This window comes from Lagenorhynchus albirostris, chromosome 12, assembly GCF_949774975.1.
Source record: "Lagenorhynchus albirostris chromosome 12, mLagAlb1.1, whole genome shotgun sequence".
Lineage (NCBI taxonomy): Eukaryota > Metazoa > Chordata > Mammalia > Artiodactyla > Delphinidae > Lagenorhynchus > Lagenorhynchus albirostris.
Genome location: NC_083106.1, coordinates 53,352,384 through 53,373,266, shown reverse-complemented (window position 1 = coordinate 53,373,266; position 20,883 = coordinate 53,352,384). Strand labels below are relative to the sequence as shown.

At 37.6% G+C, this 20,883-nt stretch overlaps 1 protein-coding gene across 7 annotated transcripts in view; it reads right to left on the bottom strand.

Moving 5' to 3' along the window:
- Positions 1–20,553, bottom strand: part of HACE1 (HECT domain and ankyrin repeat containing E3 ubiquitin protein ligase 1) — a 94,974-nt gene extending 74,421 nt beyond the window's left edge. For 4 of the 7 annotated variants that reach the window (XM_060167787.1, XM_060167790.1, XM_060167789.1 and 1 more), the window contains exons 1-6: positions 20,258–20,553; positions 14,486–14,540; positions 13,391–13,480; positions 12,503–12,607; positions 5,610–5,685; positions 290–421 (exon numbers count right to left, since the gene is read on the bottom strand). In XM_060167787.1, the coding sequence (XP_060023770.1) occupies positions 290–421; positions 5,610–5,685; positions 12,503–12,607; positions 13,391–13,480; positions 14,486–14,540; positions 20,258–20,333 (534 nt within the window). In that variant the 5' untranslated portion in view covers positions 20,334–20,553. Of the gene's footprint in view, positions 1–289; positions 422–5,609; positions 5,686–12,502; positions 12,608–13,390; positions 13,481–13,571; positions 13,616–14,485; positions 14,541–20,257 lie in introns of those variants that run through there. The other 3 variants (XM_060167788.1, XM_060167793.1, XM_060167792.1) reach the window with 3 other exon arrangements.
- Positions 20,554–20,883: the final 330 nt, after the last annotated feature.

The following is a 20,883-nucleotide window of genomic DNA, read 5'->3' as shown; positions in this document are numbered from 1 at the left end:
AATTTAAAATATTCAGCTATTAGAATCTATGAATCAGAAATAAAAAAAAAAAGAATCTATGAATCAGAAATAAAATTGAAATCCAAATTACAAATACATTAAACATATTTAAAAACACTATTTTTGTTCCTTTTATCCACATAGAATATATTAATCAGAAGACCACATGACACAGAAAATGTTATAAGATTTTGCTTCATGTTTCCAATTATACACAGTGGAAAACTTTTCATGAATTCAAAGTTTAAACAGATGCAACTTAATTTAAAGTCCTTGAGGCTTTATTTACCGTCTTGTGACCGTTCTGGCAGGCCACATGCAGCGCTGTCTGCCCCATCGCATCCTCAACATCGACATCACTGACGTGCTGTACAAGGTCATGGAGTAGTTCTGTCCGCCCATTCACAGCCAGCCAGTGTATCTGTGCAGCCATTTAGGTTACTTAACATTTGTGCAAGAGTGTTTCATATAAAAGCAGCAGATAAATAATGCAATTATTCATCAACTGTGAGCATGATATGCACACTAAATATTAAAATTAAAATTTAAGCCAATATACTTTTTTCCTATATTTTTATATGGGGAAAAAATATGCATCAGGATGTAGGTTACACCACCATGTACTTCAAAATCAAGCATTTCATGGTTTCAAAGTAGTTAAAAATCCTAAACTTAGGATCACCAAATACTCTGCTTCTTAGATGACCATGGACTGTATGTATAGCTTATCTCTAGAGAAGAGGTACTGGATATTTTTCCTCTCCCAGAAACAAACATAAGTTAAAAAGTAATTAATATGACAGTAGGTGTCATATTCTTTACTTCCTATATTTTACACATAATGCATGTAACATATATAAATAACATATATGGGGAGGATTAAAAAAATATAAAACACCTGTAAGTCTACCCCACAAAGATAATCAATGTTAAAACTTTGGACTATGCTGTCCATGCATTTTTCATCTGACTTTTTTTCCATTAAAAAAATATATCATGAAACTTTTGTTTTAAAATGGTAACTCTGAAGCCATGCATCAGCTCCTACTTCTTCCCCGAACATCACTGAAATGACAGTAAAGAGTACCTTTTCTTAAAGGACAGACCTATTAAGAAAAAGAAAAGGAGAGAATACAAGAGCAACACATTTTGCAAGCTGGAAGCTTTTGTCTGAATTGTCAGAACAAAGAGCTGAATCCTAAACCAGTAATAGAGCACCAAGAAGGTAGATTCAGATCACAGAACTCCCAAAAGGCTCAAGGATAGGTAGTAACACTCTGCTGCACTTCTTGAAGTTACATATAACTTTTATATGCACTAGGAAACCAAAATATTTGTATGACTTGCTTTATCTCAGTATTCATTTTATTGACATGGTCAGGAACAGAACCTGCAGCATCTCTGAGGTATGCCTATAAATAAAAACCCAAAACAAAAGAAAGGCAAAGGAATCTCTGGGATGATGGTGAAGAGATATTCCAAATAACGCTGTAAAGCAGGCCTAGAAATCAACCAATCTCACTTAGAGAACAGCAGTCCCCATAACAGACTCCTTCAGAACTATTCAAGAAGGTGAAAGGTACTGAACACATGTTATGAGGATATTCACAAAGCTCAGGGAAGTCTAGTAATGAATTAACAACACGTATTTAGAAAACAAAAAAAAATGTTAAGGTTCAATAAATGAAGAAACAGAAATAAAAGACATACAGATTGGAAAGGAAAAGATAAAACTATCTCTATTTGCAGATGACATGACTGTCTATGTAGAAAATCCCAAGGCATCTACCAAAAACTCCTAGAACTAATAAGTGAGTTCAGCAAGGTCACAGGCTACATGATCAACACATAAAAGGCAACTGCATTTCCATGTACTATCAATGAACATGCAGAAATAAAAATTAAAAACAATGTCGCGGGACTTCCCTGGTGGTGGAGTGGTTAAGAATCCACCTGCCAATGCAGAGGACACAGGTTTGAGCCCTGGTGCTGGAAGATCCCACATGCCACGGAGCAACTAAGCACATGTGCCACAACTACTGAGCCTACATGTCACAACTACTGAAGCCCGCATGCCTAGAGCCCGTGCTCCTCAACGAGAAGCCACTACAATGAGAAGCCCATGCACTGCAACAAGAGAAAGCCTGTGCGCAGCAACGAAGACCCAACGCAGCCAAAAATAAATAAATAAAATAAATTTTTTTAAAATTAAAAAATATAAACGTCACTTACAATTGCTCCAAAGAAAATAAAATACCTAGCTATACACTTAAAACATGCACAAGATCTGTAAGCTGAATAATACAAAATTCTGATGAAAGAAATCAAAGACCTAAATAAACAGAGAGACATACTGTGTTTATAGATTGGAAGACTCAACATAGTAAAGATGTCAATCCTCCCCAAATTGATCTACAGGCTTAATGCAATTCCAATAAGAAATCTCAGCAAGGTTTTTTGTCATAGACAAGTTTATTCTAAAATGTATATGGATAGGCAAAGAACCAGAGTAGCTAACACAATCTTGACAAAGAAAAATAAAGTGGGAGTAATTACTCTACCTGATATTAAGACTTACTATATAGCTAGAGTAATCAAGACAGTGTGGTATTGGCAAAGGGACAGACAGATCACTGGAACAGAACTGAGGACCCAGAAATAACCCCATACAAATATGCCCAAAAGATTTTTGAGAGAGAGACAAAACCAATCTCATGCAGGAAGTATATAGCCTTTTCAACAAACAGTGCCAGGGTAACTAGACTCCATAGGTAAAAAAAATAAGCCTTGACTTAAGCATCACAGACAAATATTAGCTCAAAATAGATCACAGGTTTAGATGTAAAATTTAAAAGTATAAAACTTTTTGAAAAAGATAGGAGAAAATCTTCAGGATGTATAGCTAGGCAAAGAGTTCCTAAACTTGATACCAAAAACACAATCCATAAATGGAAAAACTGATATATTGAACATCAAAAATTAAAACTTCCGTACTACAAAAGGCTCAGTTAAGAGTACTGTAAATCATCTATGCTTCAATTTAATAAATAAATAAATAATAAAAATAAATAAAAACATAAGTGATAGAAGAGTGATTTTGGAGGTGAAGGTGGGAAGCGCAAGGTGTCCTTGAGTAATCAGCTTGAGGAAGGAGCACACATATAAAGGCTGAAGACCTGGAAAGTGACCCCCTTAACTATCCATGCTACAGACCTTTGGAAGTCTTCATAAACCCCCAGAGGTATCTGAACACCAGTTAAGCTCACTGCTCCAATGTAGCATGCTCTCTTGCATCTCCAAGCCTTTGCCAACCTATTCCACAGAGCTAGAACCCCACTACCACTCCCAACCTCACAATCACCACTTACACTAGTCTAACTTCTGTTTGTCCCTTTGGCCTCAGCTCTTGTGATACTTCCCTGGGATGCCTCCTCCAATGCCATTGGTGAGGATGGGTCCCCTTATCTGACTTCTACAGCATCTCCATCACCTATGTTAACATTCATTACAATGTGTCACCATTGCCTGTTGACTATCCTGACTTCCTTGGAAGTTTGGGGAAGACAAGGACTGGGTCAGTCAAATTACTGCTCTAACCCCATACCAGTAAAGTGCCTAGCACATAATAGGTATCCAAGAAAATCCTGTTCAAAGAACAAATGAATGAAGAAACATGAGGAGCCCTTTGTGAGGGTGATCAGCCTACAAAGTATGCAGTCAACAGTTCTCTCCTTTTGTATGAAAAATCCTGGGGATCTTGACTCCCCACTGAAGGTTCTTCCATCTCAGGAGCCCTTGACTTTACTGCCCCACATGCTTGGTGGCCACTATTCAATTCTGCAGCACCACATTTCCACCATCCTAGCTAGCTTCTGATGGGGTCAATGTGCCTGGCTGTTGAATTAATTCCATCATGTGACCTGGGACTAGGCAGGAACACACTTGGTGGCCAGAACTGTTTCTAAGAGAAGGAGGCACACCACACCAATCAGGGCCACAGGATAGAACATTGAGATTGGTCCCAGGCAGAAAAAGAGCTGAGACTGTTTTTATATAATAAGCCTTGTAGAATCATTTGACTCTTTAAATATATGCATGAATAATTTTTTAATAAAAATTTTATTTTTAAAAATTTTATATTCCACTTCCCTTAAAGTTCAGGAGTGAAGGGGGAAAATTAGCAGATAAAAACTTATGCGATTAAACAGACTATGTTAGTACTGAGCATCTTATCTTACCTATACTAGAGAGTGTCCTAAGGATAGAGCTATGTCAATTCCATAGTTTTATAACCCTCTGTGGTACCTACCATATCACTATAGCATTCTGTAGATATTTGGAATACAGTTTTCCTTTACAGAGTAAATGGTGTTATATTGTTACTATGTAACAAAAATGTAGATTATCACAGGAATTGTGAATTCCATATAATAATCATGATTGAACTTAATCTTTAACAAGTCATTCTCAGAATAACTCACATCTTAGGAAAGCTGTTTTGTTATGCCCCAGCTCCCTCCCTGCCCACTGAAAAAAAAAAATTTAATCAGAAAGGCCTTGAAAACTAGCATGGTATGTAAATACTCAATATTCTTCTTTATTCACAAATTAAAGGACTCAAAATTTACAAAAACTACCAAAGGAAGGTTAAAAAAAAAAAGTTCAGCTTTATTGAGGTATAATTGACAAAACTGTAAGACATTTAAAGTATACATCACAATGATCTAATATACATTGTGAAAGGATTTCCACTATCCATTTAATTAAAATCTCCATCACCTCACATACAGGAAGGTAAAATTTAACAAAATTTATTTCTGTCACAATGTCAAAACAATTTCTCAGTAATCACATAATTCTATTTTATCTCTACTTCTAAATCAAATATGCTCCATTAAATGACAATATGATTAAAATTTTTGGATTTCAGCAATCTCTTCAGAAATATCCCACACCACCCTCCCTACAATATCTATGTGGATCAAAAAAATACAATCATATTTTTGAAAAGAAAGTGACATGGCAAAAAGGATAAAAATACTAGTTTAAGTAAGATATAACAAGTCTGAAAGGATACAGGCTAAAATATTAACAGTGATTATCTCTGAGTGCAGGGAGTACAGGTGAGTGATCATTCCCTTAGTTACCTTTTATTTCCTTTCCTTTTTTTTATTCATTCCTTTCCTTTTTTAAAACTAAAATGAGTTATAAAAACATAGCCATCCAAATTTTCCTACCATGTATATATTAAAAGAATTTAAAAGGACATAATGAAAAACAGCTGTCCTATAATGAACTCATAACACACCTCAGTGGAGATGCTCCTACAAACTCCCTTGAAAGTCAGTGACAAAAGCTAGGGGATCAAGACTCCAAAATAAATGAAAGGTCATAAAGTTAAAAAATAAGGGGAAAGGAGAAAAATGGTGAACCTTAACTTCTCTTAATAAATATAGCTGAGAACTGTGTCTCAATCATACTGTATCTTCCCAATTACCACAAAGAGGAACTGCACAAATACTTGTACTACATTTTGCATACTATCACCTTCAAATATTATTTTCTAAAAAGTATTTTTAAAATCGCAGATAAAAATTCTTAGCACTTACTGCTGTAAGGCCTTCATTATTACAAATGTTGACATCAGCATTGTATTCTAATAATTTACTCATGCATTTCTTCTGCCTGAAAAGAAAGAGACAGTTACAGATAACTGGTACTAGAAAAATAAGCAAATGACAATTATTTTACTGAAACAGTAACTATACTCAACATTAATTAATGGCAAATATCAACTTCCATCTGCAATATTTAAATAAGTACTGTAACATCTGAAACAAAACACAAAATTTTTTCTATGACTCAAAGATAATAGGATAAAGAAAAGGCACAATGAGGTTTTCATGCCATTGGGACAAATTCATCATTCAAAATGCTGAGAAATTTCTAGAGTTGACAGAATATTTGGAATAGTAATCTTCATTAGAAATGTCAGACAATATAAGTCTAATGGAAGGGGAATGGACAGAGTAAAATGATGTCTCAATGCTGTATCCTACATTCTTGATTGCAAAATATTTAAAATACTAAGATGAGTTATAAAAACCACAAAATTAATAAAATGCCTATCTATTCATCCCCCTACCTACTTCACTTTTTTTTCAATTTATTTTACTGTGGTAAAATACACATAACATAAATTTATCATCTGAACCATTTTTAAGTGTACAGTTCAGTGATATTAAGTATATTCATATTGTTGTGCAACCATCACCACCATCCATCTCAAGAACTCTTTTCAGCTTGCAAAGCTGAAATTCTATATCCATTAAACAATAACTCCCCATTCCCTCTCCTGCTAGCCCCTGGCAACCAGTATTCTACTTTCTGTATCTATGATTTGGGTTTATCTAAGTACCTCATAAAAGTGGAATCATACAGTTTGTCTTTCTGTGATTGGCTTATTTCACTTAGTATAATGTCCTCAAGGCTCATCCATGTTGTAGCATCTGTAGCATCAGAATTTCTTTCCTTTTTAAGGCTGAATAATATTCCACTGTATGTATATACCACATTTTGCTTATCCATTCATCTGTCAATGGACACATAGGTTCCTTTTGTTTTAGCTATTATGAATCATACTGCTATGAGCTCAAGTATACAAATATTTCTGCAAGACCCTGTGACAAATTTTGGGGTGTTATATACCCAGAAGTGGGACTGTTGGATCATATGGTAATTTTTTTTTTTTTTTTTTTTTGGCCACGCCATGTAGCTTGTGTGATTCTAGCTCCCTGACCAAGGGATTGAACCTGGGCCTTCAGCAGTGAAAGCGAGGAATCCCAACCACTGTACAGCCAAGGAATTTCCCATATGATAATCCTATTTTTTATTTTTTGAGGAAGCACCAAACTAGTTTTCAGAGCATCTGTACCATTTTCCTTTCCCACCAACAGAGCACAAGGGTCCCAATTTCTCCACATCCTCATCAACACTTGTCATTCTGTCAACACTGTTTTTCTGATAGCCATACTAATGAGTGTGAGTTGGTATCTCACTGTAGTTTTAATTTGCATTTCCCTGATTAGGGGTATTGAGCATCTTTTCATGTTCTTATTGGCCACCTATATATCTTTTTTTTACAGTACGCGGGCCTCTCACTGTTGTGGCCTCTCTCACCGTGGAGCACAGGCTCCGGACGCTCGGGCCCAGCAGCCATGGCTCACGGGCCCAGCAGCTCCGCGGCATGTGGGATCTTCCCGGACCGGGGCACGAACCCGTGTCCCCTGCATCAGCAGGCGGACTCTCAACCACTGCGCCACCAGGGAAGCCCCCTATGTATCTTATTTGGAGACATGTCTACAAAAGTCCTTTGCCACCTTTTGAACTGCCTACCACTTCATTTTGCTCACAATGTTTCCTCCTATCCTGAGCCATTCCTAGTCACTCTTCAGTATTTATCTCAATTTCCCCTTCATTAAATAATTAAATGAAAATTCATGCTTTGGAAACAAAGTGATACACACACTATATCTATATATAAAAATAAATTAAAAAATATGCTTTTTATGTATATACTTAACTATGCTCAGTATTGAATTAAGGAAATATGATTTAATCCATGGCATGAAAAAGTTTATGATCTAGTTGAGTAAATGATATATATATATATATATATACACACACATAAAAAATATAAAATAGGGTATGTGTAATAGCATATTATGTATAATGTTACACAATATAGTATATATAGTATTAATATGAGTATTGAGATACCATGATTTATGGGAAAAACATATATTTGGTTTTAATCCACACTTTTTGGGTCACAGCTCCCAAACCCTTTGAATTTCCTAAGCAGTTAAGGGCAATGGCCCTCATTTCCTGAAAACGTTTCAGGGAAGGTGAATTTTGGGTCCCACCCAAGGGTGGGGGTTGGTTGCCAGGAGAACCAACCATATGACTACAGGGTACTTTCAGTCCCACCCTGATTTCCAGGGAGGGGAGAGCACCTGGAGGTTGAATCAACTGCTAGTGGCCAATGATTTAAGTCAATCATGACTATGTAATGAAGCCTGCATAAAGACCCAAAAGGAGAGCTTTTTGTCCCTTTCAGGGAGAGCTTCCCGGATGGGAATCAAAATGTTTCTCCGTGTGACCATGCCAGGACCTTCTTTGTTCAGGACCTCACCCTGTGTATCTGTCTCTTCATTTGGCTATTGATTCGTATCCTTTAATACCCTTTTATAATAATCAGTAATCTAGTGAGTAAACAAACATTTTCCTGAGTTCTGTGAGCCATTCTAGCAAATTAATTGAACCCAAGAAAGGGATCGTGGGAACCTCTGATTTATAGCCAGTCAGTCAAAAGTACTGGTAACAACCTGGACTTTCGACTGGAATCCTGAGTTGGAGGGGGTTGTCGGAACCTCCAATTTGTAGCCAGTCAGTCAGAAGCACCACTTGTGACTGAGCTTGCAAATGGCATCTGAAGTAGAGAGTGGTCTTATAGGACTGAGCCCTTTACCTACAGAATCTGCTTCTACCTGAAGGTACATAGAGTTAGAATTGAGCTGACTTCTAGGACACTCTGTTGGCATCCGAGAATTGCTTGTTGGTATGGGGAAGCGTACACACACACACACACACAACACACACACACACACACACACACACACACACAGTGGAACTGGGTCCAGGAACCCTTTGCAAGTATGCTATATATATATATGACATACAAAGAATATACATAATACATGTAATATATATAACTATTTACTCAAATAATAAATATCTTTGTGCCATGGATTATATCATATTTCTTTAATCAACTCAGTACTAAGCATAACTAACTGATTACTAATTAGTAAATCTTATAATCAATAGCTAAAATTTTTATTAACTGAATAAACCTTTTAAAAGAGAACAAATTACTTTCCTTGCTTTGATTTTTTATATCTAAAATGAGGTTAAATGTCATTTAAAATCAGCTTTATAATCAAAGAAATGGAAGAAAACAAAGCTCTGAGTAAACTTTTAAGTTCAAAAGTTTACAAAGTGGGCTTCCCTGGTGGCGCAGTGGTTGGGAGTCCGCCTGCCGATGCGGGGGACACGGGTTCGTGCCCCAGTCCGGGAGGATCCCGTGTGCCACGGAGCGGCTGGGCCCGTGGGCCATGGCCGCTGGGCCTGCGCGACCGGAGCCTGTGCTCCACAGCGGGAGAGGCCGCGGCGGTGAGAGGCCCACGTACCGCAAAAAAAAAAAAAAGTTTACAAAGTTCCTTCATCTAACACATTGTTATGAAAACCTTAGAAAATAAATCTTCAATAACGTGAGGCAACAGACCAGAAAGTCTTATTAAAATTAATATTGCATTGTTTAAATTATGTGTGTGTGTCTGTGTGTGTGTGTCTGCACCCATATTGCTGGATTTCTAAAATCTATTCAGAAGCCTGTCGTGGACCACTGGCATATTGTCAAAATAAACACTTAGGTGGGACTGTACCAGGGAAAAAAGCTCTAAAGAAGTGTTTAGGGTAGAGATTGTTGGAGAAAAGCAGCAATCCATAATCCCCATCCCAAAAATGAACTGCAAAACTACGGGGCAATATAAGAGAACTATATCTTTTTTCTTACTTAATAATCATTATTGCTATTTTCCAGAACCCTGAGTAAATCAAAAAGACCAACTAAGTGCACACCAATTTTGCTTAGAATGGAGCTAAAATGTTAACTAACACATGAGTTCTGCTCTTTATGAGCTCACAATCTAGCCCAAAAAATAAAGAAAAAATGTTTCTGGGACTTCCCCGGCAGTCCAGTGGTTAAGACTCCACACTTCCACTGCAGGAGGTGCGGGTTCAATCCCTGGTTGAAGAACTAAGATCCCACATCCCGGTGTGGTGCAGCAAAAAAATTTTTTAAGAAAGAAAAAAGAGGGCTTCCCTGGTGGCGCAGTGGTTGACAGTCCGCCTGCCGATGCAGGGGACACGTGTTCATGCCCCGGTCTGGGAGGATCCCACATGCCGCAGAGTGGCTGGGCCCGTGGGCCGTGGCCGCTGGACCTGCGCGTCCGGAGCCTGTGCTCCGTGGCGGGAGAGGCCACAGCGGTGAGAGGCCCGCGTACCGCAAAAAAAAAAAAAAAAGAGAAAAAAGAAAAAATGTTTCAAATCTGACCAATATGCAACATAAGGATAGACAATAATTTTTAAGTCTTCCCTTTTTATATTCTCATACAATCATGAGCAATGCTGGATCCTACTGTACAGGAAACAACTATTTTCCTGCCCAGATACTGCAACAATTATAAGAAGTTTATGGTAACCCAAATGACACAGGGACCAGTCATCCACGTGCTCGGAGGCAGCTTACTGGGTTTTCCACTGGAAAGGAGGGCAATTTAGTATTAATGCACTGATGGCTGAAGACAGAAACACTAACGCAGGCCAAGACAAATACTCTGACAACAATAGATGAGGGGACAAAACAAAATCCCCCATAAACCAGACAGACCAGCAAAAGGGGTAGAATTCACCTATGACTTCTGCTTCAGTCTAGACAAATTTGAACTTATAGAGAAATTAGAGCCAAAGACTATTTCTGAAACCATCAAAAGCTACAGGAAGCAACAAGTAATCAAGTCACTTAATGAACATTTACTGAGCACCTCTATGTTGTACAAGGCATTCATTCAATATATAAAAACCAAAATAGTTAAGTATGGAATATCAAAAGTAATCTTTATAGAAATAGAAAGGCATCCAAGTTAGATGTTATGTTAGGGTTATGGACTCTTCTTACTCCTTTTCTCTTCACTGATTTACCATATGAATTATGTAATAATATCTGTTATATTTCTTCATCTTTAAAATGTAATGGTCTCCAAATTCAATGTCTCACCAAAAAAAAAAAAAAGATAAATATGTGAGGTGATGGATATGTTAATTAACTAGATGACAAAAATCCTTTCACAATGTATAGATCAAATTCATCATGATGCACACTTTAAATGTATTATAATTTTATTTACCAATTATACCTCAACAAAGTTGGAAAAAAAAAAAAAGCAATGGTCTCCTAAATGACTAAGTCTCCTACTACAACAGCAGTAGACATTTTATCCCTGCTGTGCACCAATCTGTCCTTTCATTTACAGTTGTTGAGACACTGTACTAAGATATTTTTCTATATGTAACTTTTTCAGAGAGCTTTGTCACTATCCTACCAACATTTGGGATAATGTATCTAGACCTGAGATCAATTCAACAAGGGAATGAATGATTTAGTCTATGACCTTGGGCGTGACACCCTACAACATACCTAATGTGGCCAATTATTAGAAAAAACAATGGTTTAATCAACACATTACCTCTTGCAACAGTGGACAACCAAACTGGTTCACGTGCTAAGTCAGGAAATGGGACAGACCAGACAGGGTCAAAGGGCTATGCTTCTCCTCTGTCCAACTGAGACATCACTATGGTTCTAGTCTTTCTGGTTCCACTTTAATCCTTGTCTACAAAAATTTGGCCTCAGACTGAGGCAGTGGACAATTTTAGCCCCATATCCATCTCACTTAGGCAGCCACCTCAACTACCTAGAATTCCTGTTCAAAACAGTCAACAAAAATACTTCTAAGAGTAATCAAAAGAAGAGACACATAGGAATAGTCTTTCATAGAAAAGTTTTCCAGCATTCAAAAAATGTTTATAAATGTAAAGTTCCTCAAGCCCTGAATCAAAAACTACTTATTTTCATTTTAAACATAATTCCAACTATTTTAGTAGGGACTTCCCTGGTGGCACGGTGGTTAAGAATCCGCCTGCCAATGCAGGGGACACGGGTTTGAGCCCTGGTCCGGGGAGATCCCACATGCCGCAGAGCAGCTAAGCCCTAGCACCACAACTACTGAGCCTGCGCTCTAGAGCCCGCGAGCCACAAGTACTGAAGCCCGCACGCCTAGAGCCCGTGATCTGCAACAAGAAGCCACCGCAATGAGAAGCCCACGCACCGCAACGAAGAGTAGCCCCACTCGCCGCAACTAGAGAAAGCCCGCGTGCAGCAACGAAGACCCAACGCAGCCAAAAATAAATAAATTTATTTTAAAAAAAAAACTAAGTATAATGTATTTACTCTGTCTTTAATTGCATTAATAAAATTAACTAAACAATGTGGAAAATAAGCCATGGAGTTCAACAAGGCAAAAGACTACCAGGAAAAAGGACACTAAAACAAAGAGGTGAAAATTACGCTTTTCAGAAAATGTCATTATAATACTAGTAAAAATAAACTTTGACAAATATATCTTCAAGAAGAAAAATATTAGTAAACTTAATAAATTATTAAAATTATAGTTTAAAAGTGTAACAAAATAATCCAAGACCCTCTTCCCAAGGCAAATACTGGGCAAAAGAAAAAAAAAATTCCCAAATGAAGGTAGAGTGCCTTGACTACTCTTAGTCATAACAACACAACTTAAGCTACTTAAGAAAAAATATTTACCCATTTCTAGCTGCCAAATGAAGGGGTGTACAGCCTGAAATATCTTGATAGTTAGGATTTGCTCCTTTCTTTAAAAGCAGAACCAAGCATTCCACCGATCCACAACTAAAACAATATTAAAAACAGTTCAGACACATTTAACAAACAGCCATAGTTGACATAGCTTAATTAAAAAACAAAAAGCCCTATTAAACACATTATTTTGGCGGTCCATATTGACCTACAATTTAACTCCTGTCACAAATAGTAAATATCCTCTACTTTCAAGATGGTACATTCTACTGCAAAAGCTATTAAGTATTTGAGAAGTTCATATAAAGCGAAATAAAGTATTAGCACATAAAAGAAACCATACAGTACTCTCAACTTTTGGCTTTCCAGAATCCAAATTTATATTGAAAAATCAATTTTATTTAGGTAGAGTAATCTCAACCTAAATCCTAAAGGGTGATGAGATATCAACAAACTGATTAGCTACACACTGGAATATTATGAATAAAAATCATTCCCACAGCTAAGTAAAAAATATAAAGCCAACAACTTCACATGCAATTAGCATATAAAATCTTATATTGGTGGGATAAAAGTAAAATTTTGGTGAATGTACCCTCTTAAGTATATCCAGGAAAGATAATCCCCGTGCCTAATCTCCTCTAATCTGATCTAGAGCAAGTTAAAACATCAGATATAAGACTTGAGTCCAATCCCAAGATTAACAATCTATCTAGTGAAAGAATGTAAGCATAGCACACTATGCCCTCAACAAAACAAAGAACCACTCAGCTGTCTGTTCTCATCTCTCTCCATAACTACTATAGAACACACTGATTCAAAGCTTACTGATCATTACTCTAGACCAAAATTTAATCCAAAATGTCTTAGTCTTACTTTGCTGCAATGTGAAGCAAGCTTCTTTTCACGCGTCCAAATGCATAATTGACATCAAACTTTGAATTTGATAGTAGTTCAGAAACAGACCTATGCCAAAAGAAAATTGAGTCAAGGTTAAAAAAAAAAGTTTTTAAAAACATAGTAACTCAAGTTAATAGCTGTTTAGTGTTACTCTTACCAATTATTCAAAAGATTTTGTCCCACATCAGCCAAAAAACAAGGCACTACTCTCTAAGCGTAGCACAGCAGCCAGTGCAGCATCATCCAGAAACCAACTGCCCTCACCTATAAACTGGTGCTGAAGGGTTCCTCGTCTGCCGCTCTGACTATGTCACCTGCTCTGAGGACACCTAAGTTGGCTTCAGCTCCCACTAGATTCTTGAGAAGCAAAGAGAGTAGAACTGGCTGCTCCCCCTGCAGAAAGTTGAGCCTATCTATATTAATTTTGGTCAAATAAGAAAAATCAGACAAAAACATGCTTTAATTATATCAGACAGGAGTTCAAAGCAAAAAAATCATTTATATTTTAAACGTGTTTCAAAATACAGTGTCTCTTTACTTTCTCCTCATAATACCAAACTACCCAATGGCTAACCACAGCAGAGCTGTCTGTTACAAGTATAAACATCTCATCACACAGCCAGACAACCACATCTCACGTGCACCCTGTAAAAGAAGTGTCAACACTACCTCAATAGAAAGAACATCAAAGTAGTAGAATATTAGGGAATAACTTGTCCATCAGCCCTAACTTTTTGCTATAAAGATCAGTAGTGACCTCTAACAGAAACCATCATAATGTTTTTTTCACTGTCAGTGACCAAGCAAATACTTGTTTTAAGTTCTGACTATGCATTTAGAAAATCTCTTATCATAGAATTTTACAGTTGATACGGATCTTAGAAAATCTTGTTTCTTATTTCACAGACAGAAAATTATAATAGAAGTTAAATAACTTGCCGCAGGACAAAACCTATGTCCAAACTCTATGGTGTGTTTGTGTGTGTGTGTACGCAACATTTAGGTAAATTTATATTCTTAAAAAATATAAATTTGTGGAAAAAATATATAAATTTGTAAATAGGCACTCACCTGTGTTGATCAGCCATAACCATTGGCATTAATGTATAAACAGCAGTTTCATTATCTAAGTGTTAAAAAAAAAAAGAAAAGGAATTAATTTATCTCCTACTTTTTCCAAAGGGTGATACTTATGACTACTTCAGAGTTTTCTTAACTCTAAATAAAAAGCTAGGAGAAGAGGTGGAAGAAGATTATGGATAGTGAAAAACACCAGAGGTATTGCAAGATTTGCAATAATGCACGATGTTTCATCATACTTACAAGTACTTGGAGGAATGTCAAGTATATATGAATATCAAAGATAAATATGCTAAAATTATTTTAAAATATTACATATACATAGTATTTGCTCCTTGTCAATAACACAAGAAATTTTTAGAAGCTTTTATGAAACAGCATTAAAGTCTTATTTTTACTTACCTCACATTTTCATTTATTATCTTTTATAGAATAAATTCACAGAAATATGATCCAAAAGAAGTTAAAAGTCAATAACATCTATGATCTCATGCGATACTTATATAAATTTCAGATAGCGTTTGAATTTTTTTTTTTTTTGATGTGGACCATTTTTAAAGTCTTTACTGAATTTGTTACAATATTGCTTCTGTTTTATGTTTTGGTTTTTCTGGCTACGAGGCATGTGGGATCCTAGCTCCCTGACCAGGGATCAAACCTGCACCCGCTTTGGAAGGCGAGGTCTTAACCACCGGACTGCCAGGAAAGTCCCTGAATTTACTTTTATGTATTACTAATGGTCATTCCTCAATTCAATGCATATTAGAGCTTTACGTTTTTTAATAAGCTACTTACAGAGAAGTAACACTGACAAGTCCCATTTAGCCCTTAAAAAGTTAATAGCAGTACTAAAATTTATGAGTAAAAGTTTGAGAAAAAGGATATTTGCATAGTATCAAAGTATTTCCCCCACAGTGAATTTACAGTGGAGAACCCAACAGATTATCACCTTAATCATCTGATAAAGGGTAACATCACCAGAAATAATACATATCAGTATATTGTAGCCCTTGAGTTTCCACTGAGAAGGGCACATCACTTTTGTAGTATTCTTACCAAAAATCTGTAACTTTAATCTACTCATGGGAAAACATCAGACAAACCCAAATTAAGGGGAATTCCACAAAATACCTGATCAGTCCTCTTAATCAAGACCATTAAAGTCAAGGAAAAATTGAAGAAATATCACAGTTCAGGGGAGGTTAAGGAAACATGACAACTAAATGCAATGTGGTATCCTCAATTGGATCCTTAAATAGAAAAAAGACATTAGTGGGAAAACTCGAAATTCTAATAAAAGTCTGGAATGTGGCTAACAGTATTACACCAATATTAACTCCTTAATTTTGATCACTGTTCTTTGGTTGTATAAGATGTAAACATGAGGGGAAGCTGAGTGAAGGGTATACAGGAACTGTGTACTATTTATGCAACTTTTCTGTAAGTCTAAAATTACTTAAAAATGGAAAGTTAAAAAGAAAAAGAAAAAATAGGGGGAACTGTTATCATTAAAAGATTCTTAAGAGATGAGTCAACCAAAAGTAATGTGTGGACCTGACTGGATACTGATTCAAACAAACCAACTGTAAGTGAATATTTCTGAGAGGAGAAAACTGAACATGGACTGGGTATTTGATGAGAATTAAAATTACTGTTACTTGTGTTGGCTCTAATAATGGTATTGTGATTATGTCTAAAAAAACATTATATATGTAGAAATATATCCTGAAGTATTTAGAGGAAGAGAAAAAAAGTTACCATTTCTTCACATTTTTGTTCATTATTTTACTATTTTTGAATGCATACATGAAGAGCAATTTAGTCCTTGTCAACATTCCCAAGTACAGTATGCAGATGCAACAACTCTTTCACTATAATAATAATTTAATAACCAAAGAATCCTACTAATAACAGCCAACATGTTTTAAATTATTACCTTAAAGGCACTGTTCTAAACACTTCACATGCATATGCATCATCTCTTTTATCTTCACAGCCACCTTATGAAGTAGGTACTAGTATTATCCCTATTTTACAAACGAGAAAGCTGAAGCACTAAGTAATAAGCCGTGTGATGGTGGCATTAAATGGCTAAACTGGAATTCAAAGCTGGCTGATTCCAAAGCCCCCACAAGAAAAATCTTCCACTGCCCCCAGTATACACTATATAAATAGCCAAAAGGTCTACAATACTATTTTTTTTTTTTTTTTTTTTTTTTGCGGTACGCGGGTCTCTCACCGCTGTGGCCTCTCCCGCTGCGGAGCACAGGCTCCGGACGCGCAGGCTCAGCGGCCATGGCTCACGGGCCCAGCCGCTCCGCGGCATGCGGGATCCTCCCGGACCGGGGCAAGAACCCGTGTCCCCCGCATCGGCAGGCAGACTCTCAACCACTGCGCCACCAGGGGAGCCCTACAATACTATTCTCAACATGTACAATACAGTCTAACTTGTTTTATTCTCGTCCATCTCAATTTTTTCAAAATGCTGACTGCAACCACTAAATTATTCTCATTATCTAACAGTAAGTCACCAAAAGGAGTTGAAAAGCACTTCACTAAGCCTCCCTCAGCATGGCAACATTCTTTCTCTCTCATATAATACACGCCCCAATAAAAATCTGAACTTCTAAACCATGACAATTTCAATTAAGTCACTCCATAATAAACAAAGTCATAAACAGGAAATACCCTTATTTGTGAATTTAAACTTATAAATCAAGATAGTACATACTTTTAAGTGAGCACCATAAGGTTCGCATGGGTTTTACTTATAGGGTGTTCATTTTGATAAAATTTAGAGGTAGATCTTGTTTTTTAAGTAGTATCTAACCTTATTAAAAAATAGCTCACGTACGCTAAAAGGTACAAAGACACAAATATAACCACAACTATGATGCTAGAAGGAGACTATCCAGGAAATACTATACTAAGAAAGTACTGAATAAAATTTGCTGTCAGGTGCTTCCTTCTCCACACTCATGAAGAAATCTTGAGAACTAGGTATGTAACAAGTTTTCAGAGTGATAAGAAAAGTTTAATCAATCTCTCACTTTATCAGATATGTTGGCCATTTTTATTAATAACATTTCAGAACTCAGCAACTAAAAGGAAAACCTCAAAGAACAGGAAGCTCAGATTCACTATGCTATATTCAATGTCTCATCAAACCATAAAATGGGAGAGATTTTTTAAAAAGTTGATAACTATCCTAATCATTATTCAAATATATGCTCAAATGGGCTCAAGTTCTATTATTTTATTAAACAAATTACATTCACTGTAAATGCAGTAGTTTAAGATTACTTTTTCCACATAAATGAATAATATAAGCCAACTTTTTACAGTCCACAGAGAATCTATATCCCTAAAATAATTGTTTTCCTTTCACTTCCTCTCTCACAAGAATATTCCTGTTAGCCCTGCCTAAGATGACTCAACAACCTGCACTCCATTACTTAGAGGGAATACTCATGTTTTCATCATCCCAAGGAAACATAAATATGTTTTCCCAGAATTCAATTCAATAAATAAAATATCTGCAGGTTAATCCTATGCAACAAAGTTAATTTTAGAGTGAGGGCTGATTAAAAACTTTCCAACCTTAATAATTAGCTCCAATCAAGTGCTTATTAATCACTCAAGTCTAACAAGGCAAGATAAACATCTGATTATTTCCTAAAGTTAGACAGATCTCAGAACTTCTGTTCAGCCCTTAAAATGAAAGCACAACAATCTAAATTTTTATAATTAGAATGTAACACACACACACACACACACACACACACACACACACATTTGAAAGGGCCAATCTCAGAGAATTCAAAAACATTCATCAGAACTTAGGGACTAAGATAAGTTAAAAGGACAGGATGAGCAAACTCACTATAATCAAAGAAAAACAAATGTAAGCAACATGGGAAAAAGTTTTATTTTTAATTACTCTAGTTTCCAGGGACTCTCAGACTGTGGGTGGAACTTTCTTTTCCAAAGAGTTAGTTGAGAGGTTGATACTAAGTCTTAAAAATGCTGATATAATTAGATCTATACTCTTCTATGTAATAATCCTAAGGAAATATTTATAAAGGCAGACTGAGATTTAAAAATGTACAAAACTGTTCCTCATAAAATCTATTATAAAAACAATAGATTCAATATTTGTTACATATTAACCTACAAAATAAACCTACATTAAATCCTACAAAATAATTAAGCGTATTTAAAGATATAATAAATGTTGTATGTTTTCTAAAAGCAAAATAAAAGACTATATGCAGTATGATCTTAGTTTCAGTAGAGAAAGAGAAAAAATAATAATAGAAGGAAATAAAGAAAATACTAACATTGTTTATCACTGGGTGTGAAATGACAGATTATTTTATTTTTCTTTCTTTTCAAAATGTTCCACAATGAAAACACATTACTTTTAAAACAAGAAACATTATCAAAGTCTTCTAAGTCACATTTACGTTAAAAAAAAAAACGGGATTTAAACTGAGCAATACAAATACCGTGTAAATGAAACTACACACGCAGCAAAAGATACCAATAATTTGACTGCGGAAAATGAGTGAGATCAGCACTTAAAAAATGGACTCAAAGGTGGAAGGTGGAAAGAAAACAGAGAAAGAAAACGTTGAAGCCAAAAGTCTTGTTCCTAAAATCAGGATCATTTTCAGTCTCTTACTTTACACTAGCAAGGTACCAAGTACAAAATTATCTTTTGAGAAACAGCCGCCACAAAGCATCCTGTTCTGAATCATAAGTAGAGACTAGGGAAAATTTTTTTCAGAAAAATTATCCTCAGGTCTCCAGTCCCACATTTCTTTTATGGCTCTCGCCCAAGTTCTCCTTCACTAACCTTACAGATCACCTCCCCAGCAGCAATTCAAAGAAAATTTTTTTAAAATGATATAAGATAAACTAATGCAATGCATTAAAAAAAAAATCACCAGACTTAACTCCTACCCTTTCTCTCAGTTGAGCATACAGAATCAAGCCTCTTAGAGACAGCACTGCGCTCTCCCACTACCACTAAACCATCTGAATTCATGAGGCTGCAAACAAAACGGCTTTCTTTCTCATCTTTTATTACTAGTGTTTTACCTATTCTGAAGAAATCCTGGCACACTGAACTAAAATTCCTAAACAACAGGGCTCATGCCTTACTCCTCTCTGTAGAAGCGCCCCAGCCGCCTCCGTCTGATGAATAAATGAAGGCAGACATGCATATTAAAGTAAAGTGTATATATGTAAACACACACAGTACTTCAAGTACATGTTTGATATTTGACACCCTTTTATTTATTGTCAAAATACAACAGTGCTCTACATTTAGAAAAAGAAAAGACTGCTTAATTCCCCTCAGCAGCTTAAAGTAAACAATACTACTTGGGGAGCATCTCTCTAGCCCCAGCAGGCAGAGACTGTAAAATGGCCCACAACTGTGATGTTTTCTGAATCCGGATCTCCGCCCTCCGGGTGGTATTTCTGCTCCTTCGCCAAAACCCCTAATCGATAGTCTGGAGAGACTTGGGTCTATCCTGCTTCTTCTAGTAGCAGAACCTTCACAGCCCGGACCCCTCCCCCAAACTCCCACCTGCCCCGGGCGGGAGCGGCGGGCGAGGGGTAGCAGGAGGTCCCAGCCCGGCCCCTGCCAAGGAAAGTAAACGTGGGCGTTTGTTCAGCTTTTGGTTAGTTTTCCCAGCCGGGCCTCCCCGCGCCCCGAGCCCCGCCCCCGACACCCCTAGCCCGCGGCCAGCTCACCGTCCGGCAGCTCTACGGTGCGCGCGCGGCGCAGCGAGCGCGTCAGGCGATTGAGCTGCTCCATCGCTCTCTCCATCCTCGGCGCGCCCTAGGCGCTACCCCTGCCGCGCCCGCGGCCTCCGCGCCCAGCGCCCTACATCCCGCCCCGCGCCCGTCCCGCGGGCGGAGGCGGCGGTTCGCCCGGGCCAGCGCCCGGGACTACGGGGGCCGTTTAGGACTGCGTCCTCCGTCCGGGGGCCGGGAGCTGTCGGACAGACCACCGAGTGGACACCCGCCGCCGGAGACGCCGCTCTGGCCCTTCCTGCCGCCGCCACCGCCTCTTTCCTCCCGGACTCGCACAGCCTTCTGGGAGCGGTAGTTCCGAGCCGCGCGCCCGGGGCGGAGCCACGCTGGGTGCGCCCGTGGCTCCGCGCCCCTGCCACGCAGACGCCTGGGTAGGGCGGTGTGTGCGGGAAGCTGTGCGCAGGCTTGCGGAGGGACTTACTGGGTGTCCCCACGAGCCCCTTCTCCTGCACTGCAAAGCTGTACGAGAGCAGCTCTCTTCAATTCTGTCACTCCCCCCTATATAGACGATTGGGGATTTGCACGGTTGTTCTTAAATCCATCGTCAATCATCCCAGTTTTGG